The sequence below is a fragment of the Sinohyriopsis cumingii genome, chromosome 17, assembly GCF_028554795.1.
Source record: "Sinohyriopsis cumingii isolate HCF-2022 chromosome 17, ASM2855479v2, whole genome shotgun sequence".
In the NCBI taxonomy this organism is placed as follows: domain Eukaryota; kingdom Metazoa; phylum Mollusca; class Bivalvia; order Unionida; family Unionidae; genus Sinohyriopsis; species Sinohyriopsis cumingii.
Genome location: NC_142977.1, coordinates 40591791 through 40610844, shown reverse-complemented (window position 1 = coordinate 40610844; position 19054 = coordinate 40591791). Strand labels below are relative to the sequence as shown.

At 35.4% G+C, this 19054-nt stretch overlaps 1 protein-coding gene across 3 annotated transcripts in view; it reads right to left on the bottom strand.

Annotated features, from left to right (window-relative positions):
* The window catches only part of LOC149778477 (uncharacterized), an 80704-nt gene that overhangs the window by 10253 nt on the left and 51397 nt on the right, over positions 1-19054 (bottom strand). For all 3 annotated transcript variants that reach the window (XM_089939342.1, XM_089939344.1, XM_089939343.1), the window contains 2 exons: positions 15658-15853; positions 9817-9938 (listed from right to left, as the gene is read on the bottom strand). In XM_089939342.1, coding sequence (XP_089795468.1) covers positions 9817-9938; positions 15658-15853 — 318 coding nt within the window. The remainder of the gene's footprint in view (positions 1-9816; positions 9939-15657; positions 15854-19054) is intronic.

Here is a 19054-nt window from a genome sequence, read left to right as displayed (position 1 = left end):
ATTATCCTGATACCAGGCCGACCAGTCCTAACACAACCTCTTAATGCTGAGCGCAAAGCGAGGCAGCTGTTAGTACCATTTTTATAAGTCTTTGGTATGGTTTGGCCAGATATCTAACCCATGACCTACTGCATCCGAGGCAGACGCTCTAACCACTAGGCCACCGGAGCAGTTTCAGAAAGACAATAGGGCAAAAAAAAGTGAAATATTTCCTATTTGAAAATTATGGTTTTGAACTAATGAAACAGGGACAAGAAAACAGTTCTGCCTTTATGACCTCAGTGGTTCTGCTCCAAAGTCATTGTATACATGTACCCCTACAACTAAAACAAAATGTCATCTGGCCCACGTATAACAAAGTGATATGCAGTGTATGTTAATATTTCTAAAATATTTCAATAAATAACAAGAGTACCTCAAAGGGACTGACACTCTATTGGATGAAAAGAATTTCAGGAATTCAAGGTAACACCACTTCTTCTTTGTAAATGCTTAGTTGTTGTTGTTCTAGGGTTTAACGCCATTTTTCAGCACAAGATAGGCTATACATGGCGGCCAGTATAACTGGTGGAGGAAGAACCCTGAAAAACCCAGGGAAGAACCACCGACCCACGAGAAGCTACTGGCAGGCTTTCCCACGTACCCACACTAGCCGAGTCTTGGACTCGAACACACACAGACAGAGGTGAGATGGCAGTGATCCGGAACAGTGAGCGCTTTAGACCACTCGGCCACTCGGGGCCCCTGTAAATGCTTAGTGTTCAAACCATATCAGACATTTCTGAAGAATAACAAGATTTTCAAATTAGCCCTCGGGCAGCCACAAGATGTTGGGAGCAAAAGGTGAAATTTATTTCTGAATAATGCCCCAAAAGCACATAATCTTTAACAGATTTGACATTCTTGATCTATATTGATTTTACTGTTATTTAAAATGTTTCCATTTCCCTCTTGTATGTGTAAATCATGCAATTAAACACATCAGTGTCCAGATTTAAATAAGAAGTTTGATATTTGTGTTATTGTATTTAAAATTTGCTTTCTGACTATTGCAACAAATTAGCTACTCTTTCTGTTTATCTGCATAGTATTCAAAGTAATGACCTTGGACAACAAACTAAGATCACAAATAAAGAAATGGATATCAACAAGAAGCACTGAGTGAATATGTGTGCACACACACATCAGTTGTCAATTAAATTAGAAGGCATGAGTTCAGTAAAGGTGCTAAAAGCCTAACAGCATTCTGAACACCCAGCTCTTTCTTTATCTTTTCCACATCAATCATTGGGGCTGACATACAAAGAAATACACAAGAAATAGTAGCTTATTATTAATTTAAAAAGAATCAACATGATGCAGACTTTTCTGTTACATATTTGTTACATGCTGTTATGCTAACAATATTGTTAGGAAATAAAAATTATTTTAAAATGCATAAAAAGTGTTGCAGATTGTTATCTACGTTTCAAATGAAAATGTTGAAACAATAAAATTATTTAGTACAGACAAATGTATAAGGTACAATATTGGATAGAACGGGTAAAAAGCATTTAGCATGCACAACTGTATATGGTGCAATATTGGACTGAACAGGTAAAATGGTCACCTTCCACTCACACTGACAGAATAGCAGGATAAATTTGGGACTTTTGAAAGATATGGCCACTACATAAATATTATTGCAGTTTTTAGCAATGATCAATTAAATATTAGGTAAAACACAATTGTCTATGTTTCCTAATTTTCATGTCATAATAATATTTACTATTTAAACAGGGCAACACAAAAAACACAGGGCATGAAATAGCAGAAAATACCGTAACTACTGCAAGTTAGGCAATTTTGCATGTAATCCATTTTCTTGCAATCAGCTTCATTTATTTAGGCATATTTCTGGGGGAAAAAAGATGACCAAGCAACTGTCCACACCAGTAATTGTCTTTACCTCTCTACCTGCATGTAATCATGCAATCTACAGCTGTTAATTGCCAAACAATGCCATACCAATTAACACATCAGTACATGAACTGAATTTCCAATTTCCTTTGCTTCCTCAAAGAAACACAGTACTGCAAACACATTTGAAGCTCCATTTATGATAGTGAAGTGTTTTCAGTTTGTAGACATTCTGGATGACAGAGTTTGCTGTAGTATGCATATAATATGTGATTCCAATCAGACTGAGTGGAATCCTTTGGTACAACTTCAACTGGATCTAAAGTGATCATCTCCAAGGCACCGTTGTAGGTATCTGTGACTTGGGCGGGGGCATTATCTCAAAGTGCCCCATAAAACTGATCCATATCCAGATTAATGCTTAATATTCATGTTAAATGTTTTTAGAGCATGCCATTCCTCTGCTGCCCTTCAATTGCCTTTCCAAGATGTTGGACCAGATGTTTTCTGCATACATTACACATACTCTACACAAATTTGAAGGAAGAACATTTTGTGTAGGTCAGGCACATCTAATGGTTGACCTCACAACTGTAAACCATCTACACTTCTTACACTTAACTAACAATTCAGTAATAAGAGAGAAGAAACAAGAGTCCCTTGAAGAAATTAATGCTCTGATGGCATACATGCCAACAACTACAGAGGTATAAGCATAACCCAAGTGGCAAAAGGGCATAATCACAGAAAGTGTAACCTATATATTACATGCCATAATTATGATAACCCAAGAAAACTGTACACTTAGTTCAGCTACTAACCTGGATCTGCAGCACAAATTGGTAAAATCCTGGTGAATTAGTACCAAAATATAAACACAAAGCACGTTAACAAATTATTTATATATAAAACACTCATTTGAACTAATCCACACGTTTAACTTTCGTTGAATGATAGTAGAGTAAAATCCACAAATTCTGCAATGAGCATGATGATGTGCTCAACCAGAGTACTATATTACTTCACTCTCATATTCTTCTTTTTACATATGTAAAGCACAACTGGTATGTCTGTTTCCTGATCCAACATGTTTTAAAGTTGAAAAAGATCCTAGCATTTTTCAGTCCAATATCATCCACGAGTCACAATGCTTGTTTCACTTAACATTTAGCACATTTGTTTCTAAGTATAGACTGGTCCACTACCTAGACATTTTATCAAAATATAATGAATCTATGAGATATCTTTTCAAGCTGAAGAAAAACATCTGATTTCTAGGAGATGTGCCAGATACAGCTGCTATAAATAGAAAATAAGGAATGTACATTTTGGTCTATGATGCTTGAATGTACCCTTAGGCTATTCTTACACAGCAGTCTAGTTTTTTAAGAATATTCTCCAATTCTTAGATGCTCCAGAATTTTATCTTAAGGAGGGATTTTCCCCTTCTCATAAAAATGAGGGTGGGGGGGAGTAGAACGAAAATGAGGGGGAGGACAAAATGGTCATAGTTCAATATTTACGTAACAGTTCAATATCCATCTTTTTTCTTCCTGTTCCCTCTGTTAAGACCCCTATTGAAATTAAAATCTTTAAAAGGTGTTACCTCTAGTTGTATAAGCATTAATCTGTTGATTGTTTCTGAGCTTAATTTATTAATCATGTGTATGAATATTGTTCTGTAATGAGAACTACTTTCACAGTCTGCTGTCTGAAGGGGCATATGCATGGCTAGCTTAGCTCACTGGAACAAGTTTGAAAAGTGTTCCATATAGTTATCTACAATTTCCCACAGCTCAAAGGTACTGCCTTATAGATACTTCTATTTTAAAATGAGACTTTACACTAAGACAAGCTGTGTACAAATTTAACTTTCTTAATTAACACTACAGACTCTACCAGATTTACTTTTCCATAAGGCTCTATTAGGATTTCAAGGCCGTATTTTGATCAAATAAATATCTTTAGTTCTTAATTTCATTTTTAGATTCTTATATATATATATATATATATATATATATATATTGTAACCTTTACCCACAGCTGGCTAGAGCTATATGGTTTTGTAGCATATGATCCCACAGGACTTAATTGTTATTAGAAAAGAAACAAAAATTGCACTTGACTTTTAAATTGTCTGCATTTTGATTTGGCTTGTCTGTCAGCCTTTTCTACATTTCAAAATACAGCTGAAATGAGAGATTGACCAACTTGCAGTTTCTGTCCATCCAGCATGTACACTGTTCTCAAATTTAACATCATTTTCAAGTTCACTCACTAGTATCTCCATTAACTCTCCCAGCTCCAATAATCTGATAAGCCTCCTAACTTTAAAAATAAATTGCCTTCATCACAATGATCAGCCAGTATTTGCAAGAGGAAATTTCCTTCTAAAGAGGAACCACACTGTGGATCAGCCTTTTGGGGTTTTCTAGATAGCCTGTATTATAAATGTACATTTGTTAAACTTTCTTGATACAAATTGCAAACTACAACAGAATGCTTGTTACAGGGACCAATGTGCCAACTGAATACTGCACAGCATACATTTTCATATGCATGACATTCAACTAATTTGCAGGAGTTGTCGCATATCAACGGTTTCCAAGTGTGTGAATCTAGACAAATTTTGCACTTCTGATGAAAATCCCAGGTCAAAATGACATTGCCATTGACAGAAGCTAAAACAAAATTTTCAAGATGGCAACATATTGGATGCAAGATCAGCACCATATAATATTTAAGATCAACAACATTATAAAAAGTATTTTTTGAAAACCCCATAACGATATGACCATTCATTTAGGAGTAGTAGTGATAACAAGATTTTCAAGATGGTGAATGTGGCAGCCATGTTAGACCCAGGCACCATTTTTGTTAAGGATCCAGCAGACATAACAAGTTGCTTGGTGAAATATACAATATAACTGCTCATTCAGGAGAAGTAGCAAATACAAGATTTTCTAGACAGATGCTGTGGCAGCATCATTGGACATAAAATTGGAATCATTTTCATTCAAGCTAATAAGACCATCCATTCAGGAGTAGCGATACCAAGATTTTTTTTAACAGGCTGCCGTGTGGTGTCAGATCGGCACCATTTTTATGCAACACCAACTAGACATAATAAGAAGTCTTTCTGTGAAAATCCAGCAGTAATAGAACATTCTGTTCAGGAATTACGATAAGATTTTAAAGGTTTTCATATTGGACTTCTGATCAACACCAGTTTTATTTAGGACCTACTAGACATCACAAGTCTTTCAGTGAAAACCCTATGTTGATAAAACCATCCATGTAGGAGAATTAGCTACATGATTTTTGACATGGACTTGACTTCTATAATTTCAAAGGGTTTTCTGGGGGTGGGGTGGGGTGGGTGGTCATTATTGAACATAAGTTGTCAGGATTTTACATGTTCCTTACATCACCACCTGACCAGGTGTATGGGGCATTACCTTAAGATTATTTTCCATCCTGAGCTTTACTCGTATTCCTTTACTTGGACACAACACACAGACACGTACACTTTTAAATATTGTACAACAGAACCACTCATTTACAATGAAGAAGGTGTTACATTGCCTGTTTGTTTCTTTGATGCAAAAGTAAAGAAAAACTAAGATGTTAAACCTAAAGTTGACAAAAGGGTCCATTTTTCTTAAACTCATTAGCTCTGTTATTCACATTGGCAACACATTTTTCCAGCCTTTTGAATGATAAACAATTTGTATAAAAGGTGAGATCTGGGATTTCTGACACAATGTGATCTGTATATAACAAAATTTGCAAGCAAGAATAGAAATTTGACAAGATTATTAAATTTTTAATTTCCTATAAAGACATCTTTTCATGTAATTTTAAAAGTTGGGTTGTAAGTTTGGATCCATTCGACAAATAATTTCCAAAAATGTTCAGTAACATAACAGTCATAGAATAAGTACCCAATTTGTTCTGTTCCCTCCTTACAGAAGACACATTAATCTTTTTGAAAAACTGGCTTGTGGCAATAGTTCTATGTAGAAATCTAAAATAAAAGCTAATTAGTTTTGTGTCTTTTGTACAAAATTTTGTCATAACAAAACAGTTGGACCATTCATTTACATGGACTTAACACCCTAACTGCCTGGATCAAGTTTCATATTTACCATTCAACGTTTGTATCTTGGTTTTTATTGTATCTTTATAGATAAATTTATTCTTTGTTCTTACCCTAAGGAGTGAAGTTTGTTGAATATTACATGGAAACTATTTCCACTTTAAAAAAATGTTTTTAATTTTCTTTTTCCGCTTGATTGATATCTTTGAGAGATAACCACTCAGGTGGCCTAGTGGTTAGAGCGTCTGCCTCAGATGTGGGAGGTCGTGGGTTCGATCCCTGGCCGAGTCATACCAAAGACTTAAAAAAATAGCACTAACAGCTGCCTCACTTGGCGCTCAGCATTAAAAGGTTAGTCTTAGGACTGGTCGGCTTGGTGTCAGGATAATGTGACTGGGTGGGACATCATGCTACATGTCTGCGGCATGATGCCCCAGTGCTAGACATCACTATAAACTGCCACACTGCAGACATCGTAGCGATATGACTGAAAAATTGTTAAAGCTATGTTTAAAAAAAAATCCAAATTCCAAATATCTTTGAGATAAGAGCAAAATACTGTATAAAATTACTAGTTTGTGTTGTTTGCTTTATTTAATGAGATCCTTGTGCATCAAAAAAGGTGTTTAATAAGTACACACCATTTGTGCTCCACCTTGTGTAGGATTTAAATGGTCTATAATTACTAAATTAAGAACATCTTGAGACAAGTATTCCTGATCAGTTGATGGTTTATCCAAGATTAAGCATAAATAACAACCTGCCAAAATATATTTTTAATTGTTTTATAGATTTCTTTCAATTTAGATTTGGATTCTGCATTCCAAAATTTCACAATTACTGGCTTTGGGAGCACCACTTTTCCCAGGGATATAATGTATTGCAAGAATATCCCTCTCATTTACTACATGGCCTGTTACATTTTTCACCATCTCTGCAAGCATTGCTCTGAAATTTTCATTCTGTGATTCAGAGAAGTTGAAAAATTTGATGTTATTTTTTCTTGAGTATTGTTCATTATGGTTTGCACCCTTCATGGCTTCCTTATTTTTAATTTATTCCTTTATCTTTTCACTTTCTTTCCTTGAGTCCTCTAAATCTTTGTTTCAACCTGTTATTTTCCAAGTTCAATGATTCAATTTTTATCTTCCAACTCTTTGGTTTTGTTTACAATTTTTATTTCCACTTCTTTTATTTGACTGACTTTAAGTTTATTGAACAGCTGGGATACTCAATTTTTATCTTCCAACTCTTTGGTTTTGTTTACAATTTTTATTTCCACTTATTTCATTTGACTGACTTAAAAGTTTATCAAACAGCTGGGATACTATGTCAGATACTATAATACTTAATTCCTCTCTGGTCAATAATGAACTAATGGCAGTTTTTATTTCAAGAAGGTCCCTCTGGAGTATCAAAACCTAGGAAGTCCTAAATAAACTGAAATTTAAAATCACAAAGCAACTACATGAGTGTTATTGATATCACAACGACAATAGCAACTGGTAAAAAAGTACTTGTATACATGTAAATTCATGAGGAAAAACTAAAATGTTGCAAACACAAGAAATATCAACCTTTTTATCTACTCTACCACTGAAACTAAATGTTGGATGGTCAAAGTTGATTATGAAATTCAATGGAGCCTTTGGAGTTGCAAGCCAAAATTTAAACTGGTAACATCTGGATAATGGGTGGCCACCTAGCAGGAACAGGGGAGTTAATCTGTAATAGTTATTTCCATTTGTCAATGACATGCAGACGGAAAGATTTTATTTATTTATTCAGCAAGACCTGCAGGAATTGCTGTACTAATGATACAGAAGAATGGGAACCAGTATAGAAATGGGTGAAGATATGAAAAGAGTATATATGCGTTTGGCTGGCCAGGATTGGTTGACGATGAAAGCAAGATTTTAATAAAAACAATCATTTGAGCTTATTCTAGCCGTAACTTAAAGAAAAAAAAATTGTTTTATTGCTAGATTTTCAGTCCCTTTACAGTCTTCACCCATTACTGAAATTAGCACATGACACTTTGCTACAGTATTACGAGCAGATTTTAAATTCATACAGATCCAGAAAATGTTGTGGCTCAAATGGTTTTCTCTACAAACAAAGCTGTCATCAGGTATGTGTCTTTACTGATAAATACAATGTGACCCCCTACAACAAGATGGTTGGGGTCCATAGAACCCGACTGTCTTATGTATCAAACTGTTATAACCAACTAAGTCAGTTAGCTGAAAAAAATTTTATGACTATAACAAAAAATTGGCCAGGGTTGGGGGTGTGCAATAAAAGTGAGCACAAAATATGTGCTACTGATTAAAAGAAGACAAAACTAGTCTGAAATACACTTGTTCAAGTTGCTTTGGAAAATTCAACAATCCATCTGATTCCATTGCTTTAATTTAAGTTTGGTGTTGAATTCCTTTGATGAAAGGTGGTTTGTTTTTATGTTTATTGAAGACTGTAGTCAGCTTGCTTTGATCAAGGGTGCATGTGTTATTGAGGTTGTCACTAAAGGACAACTTTGAAGGACCAGATAAATGCCCATCTGTTATTGCAGTGGCAACATCAGATAATTGTGGAACTGAGACTGAAATTTCTTTTTCATTTGCTTAGTATTTATACAGACTGATCAGTGCTTGAAAGGTATTCAGTTTTCTTTGAAGTTTCAGCAAAACTATTTTCTCTGGGTACATTTAAAACAAATAAAAATAATTAGCCATCATTTGGTCAATTGTATCTGTACCCGTTTCTGCCTTTACAGGTTGGTTGACTGTAGTCCAGTAGCATTAATAGTTGTGTTTCACAGCATACATTACTCTAGTAAGATCTCAGCATCAGTAGATTATGATATAACAATATACTGTTAAGATGGTTTGTCAATATGAACAATGAATTTGTTTATTTCATAATAGATGGATTCCAGTGTATTTTATGACCAGGTCTTGGCTTCCTTTCATTGTGCCTTGGAATATCTCCACTTCAAAGCCCAAATAGTATACACAAATTTAAATAGCAAACAATGTTGTTCCCATAAAAAATCACCAGATGGTATATTTTGTCACCAAAGAGTAAAAAAAAAAGCCACAACACTTTTAAAGCCTAATGAGATCCTTCCATAATCTTTTATAACATTATTTCAGGAGCCATGCCACAGTTGTCTTATATTAGACTATATATGCAACTTCTACCCCAACATTATTTATCAGACTTTTAAGATGAAAAAATTTAAAAAATTGTTTTATGAAAAAAATACACATGTATGAAATTTTGCACCCACACCACGATCATGTTATATCCAGAATTGTGTTATAATGGAGCATGCTATAGCAGGGTCGCAATGTACAAATTTGACAATAAGCAATCAGAAATTTTACGTTACTGAATTTTTAATATCATGGTGTTTACATGGACTTGGTATTGTAGTACATTATACCCCACCCACCTCCAATTTTCTCTCTGGATTATACAATTGGTCTCAAATACACCCCAGACAACTAAACCAAAAGACTGGATATCTGCTAATTGGCAGAAAATTCTCTGGAAGTACTTCATATATACACAGACTGTTACTTTCTGCTGCACATGGAGAGAAACTTAAAACTTTATGAAAGCAGACGACTTTGATTATGTCTTATCTGAAAACAAAAGGAGAGATAAATTGGTATATGATCTTAAAAGCAATTATCTTAAAATCTAAAGGTTGAAAATGATTAAACTAACACTACCATCACTACTAAAGAGTGATACATAACTCTTGCTATATGCCACAGCAGACCAGAAAGCAGTCCAACTTTGGTACTAACCTTGTATTTTTCAAAGTGCCCTGCAGACTGACAATGAGCAACTCGAGCAGCAGTTTCGTTGTTGTAAAACTTGTGACATAATTTACAAAAGAATCCAGACACGGGGATGACATACTTCTGGCCTGTTAAAAGATAAACATTTTATAAACATTATTCTTACCAGTGAAACATGGATCTTGTTAAGAGGTGTATATATACACATCTATTCTGGTTTGATACAAATACATGACCCATATGAAGTGTTCCAAATATATTTACAAAATAAGCAATCGAACAACAAATTTACAAACCTCACTCTGAAAAAAAAAACAAAAAACTTCTCGACAAAATTGACCGCAATACAGACATTCTTTGTTCTAGAGATTGTTATAGCAGTTTCAGTAAGTTTTAATGCAGCAACAGGTTTGCAAGAATAAAAGGCTGAGGAGCAGAGGGCCCCCTCCAAGTGGCAGGTTTTCTGGGACTAAGCAATCCGTGATCATCCCCCTATCCCAAATAAAATTCTTAATTTTCACGTGTGACTATATGACCTCTCCATCACAGTGTCAATGATGTACTGTCAAATTCAAGTGTCACAAACCTCATTTAACTGCTGTTTTCAAATTTACACCCGATTCAGGAATTTATGTCCTAATATTATCAATATTTCTTTAAATAAAAAAATTAAAATCAGTAAAAATTTCTATGCCAATATAATATGCTTTGTTTTCAATGGTGTAGACTATTACATTTAAATTTAACAACAAAGAAATAATGTCATGTTATTGAAAGCAATTCCATAGTCTACCAAATAAGTGAAATGTCATGAATGTAGACAACGTCATGAATGTAGACTGTTTCAGATGGGGGGCTTTGTGTACTCAAACAGAAAACGTTCCCTTGACCTTAGAAACATTCCAAAACATTACTCAATTACAGTTTTAAAATGATCAAAAAAAGTTTACCTCCATACCAAGTCTGAAAACATTTTAACCTAAAATCCAAATCAACTGCACAGAGATATATACACCTCTCCCTCAATTACTTACACCCAGAAAACTCATGAAGCCACTTATAATATGGGGACAGGAGTGGATCCTCATTTGATCTCCCCAGAAAAAACCCAAAGGAATTGGTCCAAATTTGTTTTACATGAAGAAAATTGTGATAAAACTAGTAAATTAAACTTGTAAATATTGCTTGTTTAATTGCTGAAAATTTTAAATGCCTTTCAAAGACATGGTCTAGGATCTTTATTGCGCAAATGTTCCATATGTAAACACAAGTTAAAAAGCTGCCGTTGCTACTTTAATCAGCTGCATGTTCAGCAGGTTAGTTTGTTATCCTGGATAAATATTTTTAACTATTGGTTGCCCTAAATGTTGGTCTGCCACTTACACATAGTTTCATCCATCTGGATGAGAGATCTAATAGTTGTATGCTTCCAATGCATGAATGCTTATCATAACATGTGCTTTTGTATGTTTTGAATAGTGTTGACTTGTATATTTAAAAGCAGTATGCATGTAATTGGCATCTTAAGGATATACTGGCCAGTTAATATTTTTACCAGTGTATTTTAACACTGCATGTACATGTATAGTGTAATCTATTCAATGTAAAGAGACTTTTATGCATTGAAATTTTAAACAGAAATTATAAACTGATGGAGGGGAGTATCATAAGTGTGTATTGGCCATCCACTATGGATGTGTTATTTCAACACTGAATATAACTGAAGAGAAAAGAGAAGCATTTCATGTAAAATGATTTTTCTACTGGATTAAAATATAAATTAAAAATGGGAGAGGGCTATGGAGTTTTAGCAAAGAAGTATAATTTTATAACTTAAAAAAATATAAATGAAATTAAAGTGGTCACCCACTTGGACAACTCCCATGACCAGCGGCCACCCATTTTTATGACCAGAATTCCACAGTACCAAAAAGTTTGTCTTCAAAAGTACCCCTCAGGAACGGCCATCATTGTAAAACAACCAGCACCCAGCATCTTAGTGCAAATTTACCCCTCAAAATTGACCATATTTTAATGTGTCTTGAACTGTACAGTAAGTAATCAGATTATCTCTACATATATCTGTTTCCCAATATCTGGCTTTGATTACTGAAAGTTGCTGGCTAAAGTATATGTACCACTAAGGTTAATATTATATCATTATCTATAAACACAGATGTTCACAGGAAATGGGCTTATGACTGGATGTAATTGTCAACATCATATCATGGTTAACATAGGCTAAATATAGATCATGTAGATTAGCACTGAGTGAAAAATGTACCTTGAATAAAACTGGGTACCAGACAAAGACCGAAAAAATCATGTGACAGTATATATATCACTTCCTTCATAAACAAGGCATTTCATCTACTATACAAAAGTTTCGTCTGCATAATTAAATTGCAGCACTGTAAAAATAAACAACATAGGAATAAATCATCACAAAACTTTAATATACAGTGTGATCATGTTCTACATGATCTCAATTCACACTAATCTGAAATAATGAGATGGGGAAAAAATGTGAAAAAAGATCACTACTATTGAGATAAAACTCTCATACACATAGATTGTGCCACCATCACATGCAAACATTACCCACAATGCTCAGCTCTTACACACCCACCATATTTTTAATTGTGGCCTCCGTACTGTGTACATATGTACATGTACAATTATTTTGTTATAAAGTAAATTATTTGTTCAAATTTTTTAACATTATTGGTGATGGCATCTAACAGAGGAATAAGTGATAGTCCAAAAAGAGCAAAGAGGACTATTTCTTCAGAGGTTAAAGGCATGAAGCTGGTCAGAGTACTGCCACGAAAAAGTATGCTTTCAGCCTTGGTGAAAGTACATGAAGAACAATACATGACAGTAAAGAAAAAATAAAAGCAAGTGTGAAAGCTGGAACCTCCCTTTCAAACCAAAAAAGTTGCTACACCCATCCCAACAAAATGGACAGGATAGCAAGGATGTTGGCAACGTGGCTTGATAATCAGCATAAGAAGAAAATTCCTCTTAGCCAAGCCATCGTGTGTGCTAAAGCCTCTAGCCTGTATGAAGTTCCCAAGGTATCTGAAGACGATCAAAAAGATTGTCATTCCAGTATTGGGTGGCTGCACAAGTTTAAAACACATTTTGGCTTTAAAAATGTTAAAACAAGTGGTGAAGCCGCATCAGCTGATGAAGATGCAGCAAGAGGTTTTTCCACCAGAATACAGAAAATTACTGAAATCGATGATTACTCAGCAACAGAGATTTTTAATGTTGATGAAACCGCATAGCTGCCAACCCTCCAGGCTTGCAATTAGTGAAATAAGGGATAAAAATTAGTGAATTTTGGCATGAATTCGTGAAGCGATCTTCGAGCTCGGGAATATTTGTCAGAACAAATGCTTAACATGGTTTCCAGCTGATAAAGGTTGATTGTGTTCAACAAGAAAACTCAAAAACTATGCTTCAGCATTGGTTGTTGTTGTTGTTGGGTTTAACGCCATTTTTCAGCACACGATAGGCTATACATGGCGGCCAGTATTAATGGTGGAGGAAGAATCCGGAAAAATCACGTAAAGAACCACCGACCCATGAGAAGCTACTGGCAAGCTTTCTCACATACCCACATTAGCCGAATCCAAGACTTGAACCCACGCAGAGGTGAGATGGCAGTGATCCGTAACGGAGAGTGATTTAGACCACTCTGCCACTCGGGGCCCCTTCAGCATTGGCAGCTTGTAGGTCTTTCGTCGAGAGCTGAAATCTGCTTCGAGTTCTTAATTTCCCCAACCTCTATGTGCTTTTTGCTACCAATGTGCTTCCTCACATCCTCTCTGCCACCATGCCCACTGCTAAAATTTGTGGCACACTGCATGCAAAAAGCATGATGTATATGTATATCAGTGTTTGATGGCTGAATGCAAGGCAAATCTTTGGTATATTCCAAACTAAACTTTTTGTGCAATACATTTCTTCTTCCTTGTTGGTGAAGACATTTCAAACAAAGATGCAGTGCGGAATGGTAATTCAAATCAGTGTTAGCGGCCCATGCACTGAGCAAAATTCCAGTTAGGCCCCAGTTTCTCTCAAAAGCATTTGTAAAACAACTCTTATACATATAGATTAAAATATGCTAAAATGCTTGCTACCGGGCCAACTGTACCAATCAGCTATAGTTCCACTAATATCGCAACCAGCAGTACTGGACCATTTTGGCAAATGTCGATATCACGAATAGCGCTTAACGGGAAATTTTAAAGATTTAAAATAATTTAGAATTGGGGATATCGTGATTTTTTTTGCATGTGGCGTGAATCCGTGAATCGCTGAAAAAGTTGTGAAATTCACACCAAAATTGTGAGGGATGGCAGCTATGAAACTGGCCTAAACCAGAAGAAAATGCCAGAATGCACCTACATTTCGGTGGAAGAGAAGACTGCACCCGGTTTTTAAACTGCTAAAGACCACTTAATGCTTCTCCTGGGTGGCAATGCACAAGGTGACTGCAAATTTAAATATCTTCTGATTTAATGTTCTGAAAACATTAAAGTCATATATTTTCCCCCAAATACCACATCCCTTTTGCAACCAATGGATCAGGGTGTCATTAAGGCTTTCAAATCGTATTATCTGCTGTCAGTTTTAAATGATTTGGTGAAGCAAACAAATGAATGGAACATCACAGTGAAAGATTGCTAGAAGGCATTTAACTTCAAGGATGCCTTGCAATTTGTAAAAATGTCATGGCAGGTTTCACCACATTTGCATAAAAAGCATTGGGAAAAAAATTTGTCCTCAGCTGTATCATTCTTCTGATGGCTTAGATATTGAAGACACCAATGCATTATCAAATAAGGCCAGTGTAAAGGCTGCAAACAAAGTCAGATTGGCAGAAGAGGAGTTACAAGAGACTGACATCGAGCAGCTTTTGCAATCTGACTCTGAGGAGTTGACAAATGAAGACCTGTTAGATTGGGAACAAAAGCATTTGGATGAAGAACAAACAGCATTTGCCAGCCAGCATGAGTCTTGTAAGCAGCAACATGCTTGGACTTTTACAATGAAAGTTTTGTCCAACATCTTAAGCCATATCACTGCTGCTTGCACTTTCATGGAGGATAATGATCCAGATGTGAATCAAAATTCACTTATTCATTGCATTACTAACTGGAGGAGGGATTGATTTCCTGTCTTTGGGGTCTAGTGCCAGCAATAGATATAGCAATGCAATAACAACAGGCATTGTATTACTATAGTTTTTGTGTACAGCGGAAAAAAACGCACAATTTCTAAAACTGTATGCAATGGCTTCTCCAAGTTTTGGTATGGTAAAATAACCAGCTATCTCTACCATTAAAATAAAGGGGTGGCCGAGTGGTCTAAAGTGCTAACCATTATGGATCACTGCCATCTCACCTCTGTCTGTGTGGGTTCGAGTCTTGGATTCGGCCAATGTGGGTATGTGAGAAAGATTCCAGTAGCTTCTTGTGGGTCGGTGGTTCTTTCCGGGGTTTTCCTGGGTTCTTCCACCACCATTAATACTGGCTGCCATGTATAGCTTGTGCTGAAAAATGGCGCTAAACCCTATAACAACAACAACCATTAAAATAAAAGCAGAACATCAAATTCCTCACTTTATAACAGTCCCCAGGAAAATCCTTTCAATGGTACATGTCACTCACCATTCTTCATTCTAATCAGAAGTGGCAATGAAATATGATGTTTTATGGAAGTGACTGGAATTTACAAATAGATTTATGTATCAAAGTCCTCTGATGCTCATTTACTATGGATTTGGATGGAATACAATGTTAACTGGTTATAGATGGTTCAAATGTGTGTCCCTACCTAATGGCACATTGGGATCATAGTTTTCTGGAATGACAAAGTCACTCTCTTTGGGTTTAACACTTGTGTGAGACATATCATTCTCCTCCCCATCTTTGGTCCCATATTCCTGACTATTCTGATCTTCTTCTCTGACTTTCTCTGTTTCTGTTTTATGTGTCCTCTCCACACCCTCCATTTCTTCTGGACTGTCAAGCTAAAGCAAATGGAATAGAAAAACTGTCATCATATTTAAATTACATTTTAACAGCAAAATCCTAAAGACAGAACAAAGTTACCAATCATATATATACAGTGTGTGTGTGTGTGTATGTGTGTATATATATATATATATATATATATATATATATATATATATATATATAAAACACAAGTTTGTCAAAGGCAAAGTGATCTTTACCTCAAACCAAAACAATGTTAATTCAAACCATATCCCTTGATGTTACTGATGCTCTATGAACTGAAAAAATGTTATAGAATTCATGATGAGGACATTTCTTCCTTCTAACTGCCAAGTGTTGAAATCATCCTTGATATTCTTCAACAATAAATTTTTTTTCAATTCAGCTGTTGTGGTGGACATACTGGATGTCAGCTTGGCAATATTTCCATTTTGGACCAACAAGATATAATTAGAAGTCTTCAGGTTGAAACCCCATGCTGATTCATGCAAAATAGGGATCATCTTATAAGCACGACATACAAATAAAAACAACATGATGTATGGGTAATGTTGAAAACACTAGATGTCTGCAGTACACAAAACTATTGTGAATTCAAATATTTTTATGTTCCTTTGCCACTATTCACATTCAGAAATATTACCAGGCACATATTATGTTTATCTGCTTAAGACTATATTCATTACACATTACTTGCATTTACAGTTATTTTAATTTTTAAATATAAAGTGTAAACTGAATTCTACACACCACAAAGTGAAGTGTCCATCAATGTTGTTTACTGTGGGTATTTACTAGCATGAATAGTATTTTAATTAATATTTGTTTTGCTATATAATCACTGTGATAAAACATCAGTTTTGATTTAAGTTGTATTTTTCTTTCCATAAGTTTGATTTTTAATTCCCATTAATCACCATGAGATATTTCCCATGTTTAGTGCCAGTGCACATGACCTAATTGTTGTTGTTGCTGTTGTAGGGTTTAATGCCATATTTTCAGCACAACATAGGCTATACATGGCGGCCAGTATAAATGGTGGAGGAAGAACCCTGGAAAACCCCTGAAAGAACCACCAACCCACAAGAAGCTAATGGCAAGCCTTCTCACATACCCACATTGGCCTAATCTGAGATTCAAACCCACAAAGACAGAGGTGAGATGGCAATGATCCATAACGGTATGCGCTTTAGACCACTCAGCCACTTGGGGCTTCCACATGACCTAATAAGCCCTTAGCATGTAAAGGCAGCACTCATTTTCAAGCTGACAATCCTTTTGATTGAGCATGAATTTAGTACTTGTTCAATGCGAAGTCAAGTTCTATATCTTCCTTAATACCTTGTAGCTTTTAAAGGCAGCACCCTTTTTACTTTCCCATGTGACAACCCTTTGATCAAGCTGCGAGTTTGCCAAGTAACAGACAGTGGTTTTTTTAATTCCCTATGACCTTGCCACAAAAACTGACACATCCACAGTTGCAGCCTTTAATAGATTTCACAAACTTGTATGATCAAAATATTAAGTACCAGGCCCAAGCTCAGTCTATACATAGGTACCCGCATATGACAGTGAAGCCAAGGAAATGGAGTCCAACGATATTAACGATGACCAGACCACAACAATTTACTTTACGACAATGGAGGATATAATAACATTATCATGCAATGAGGATCAATTCTTGGACTTTGTACCAGAAGACATTAGATAGTGACATTGATAGAATACTATGAATTTTAAAATATGTGGACTTAAATTAAATTGTTTAATGTAAGATGTGCGGAATTAATATATTACAGGATATTGTGAACTGGATCATTCTGAACTATTTTTATACTGGCATGTGACCTATAAATGAATTCATGGATTTATCTTGTACATGGATATAAAATGTTAATCATTATGGATTTTAATGGATTTAACTAGGACAAGTCATAAGTTTAATTTATCTGTAGTATGTTCCACTCAGTAAAATAATATAATTATATTTATAATGGATCTTTTTCTTCATATCTAGGCTTGTTTATTTTTCCAAAGTGCAACTCTGACTCACTGACGATAAGCCACCACTTCAGACAGATCTGGTGGCAGACGTACTGAATGTTGTGAAAGGCATAATTAGGACCAACTTGACATCAGAAGTAGTTTAGTATAAAGCCATTGTTGATATGACCATCCACTCAGGAGGGGTAGAGATAATATTTTCAAGATGGCTACTGTGGTGGCCATATTGGATACCAAATCAACACCATTTTCATTCTGGACCAACTACAATTTCAAAAGAAGTTTTCTGTAAAATTCTAAGGCAATAATACTTGGTGGGGGGCTAACAATAACAAGATTTTCAAGGTGGTCACTGTGGGCACATTGGACAGTCTTCTAGTGAAAACCTCATTCTGACGTCACCATCTATTAAGAGTAGTAATAACAAGATTTTAAAGTTGGATGTTGTGGCAGCCAAACTGGCCATAAAAGCAGCAACATTTTCATTTAAGACTAACTGAACATCATAATAAGTCTTCTGGTGAAATCTCCATGACAATATGACTTTTCATTCAGGAGAAGCAGGCATCATAGAAAGCCTTCTTGCGAAAACCCCATGTCAATCTGATTTGATTTTATGTTTAGGTGGAATGGCAATATTAAGTTTTCCAAGTTGGCCGCTGTGAAGCAACCATATCAGACGTTAGATCAGCATCATTATTAAGGACTAAGCAGACACTGAGAGAAGTGTTATTACAAGCAGTGATAACAAACTTGTGATGAGCAAGAAATAACAGACCATACCATAAGCTCTTCTGATTTATAAACACGAAATCATCAGATCCTGAGCACAATCAGTACCTAAAAAATTAGCCTATACAAATTAAGCAAAGTTAGTGAACCATGACATAAAGGTTACATCTGAACATCTGAGTGATAGCTGCAAGTCATTTCACAACTAACAAATGTGTGAAGAATTACTTTAAGTCAAAGTGATCTGCACCTATATATTAAATAAGTCACAGTGATCTGATAATTTATACCTGTGCAAGTTTTCATGACTCCACCATGAACAGTGCCAAAGAAATCAAATTCTCCACAAGTATTAAACAAAGTCAGTCAAACATCAAAAATATGTCATTATTCCAAATGGTAAGAAATTACTTCATTAAGAATGTTATGGTAATACTTAAACATTTTAAAAAAATAAAGATCCTTCCCCAGCTCAAGTG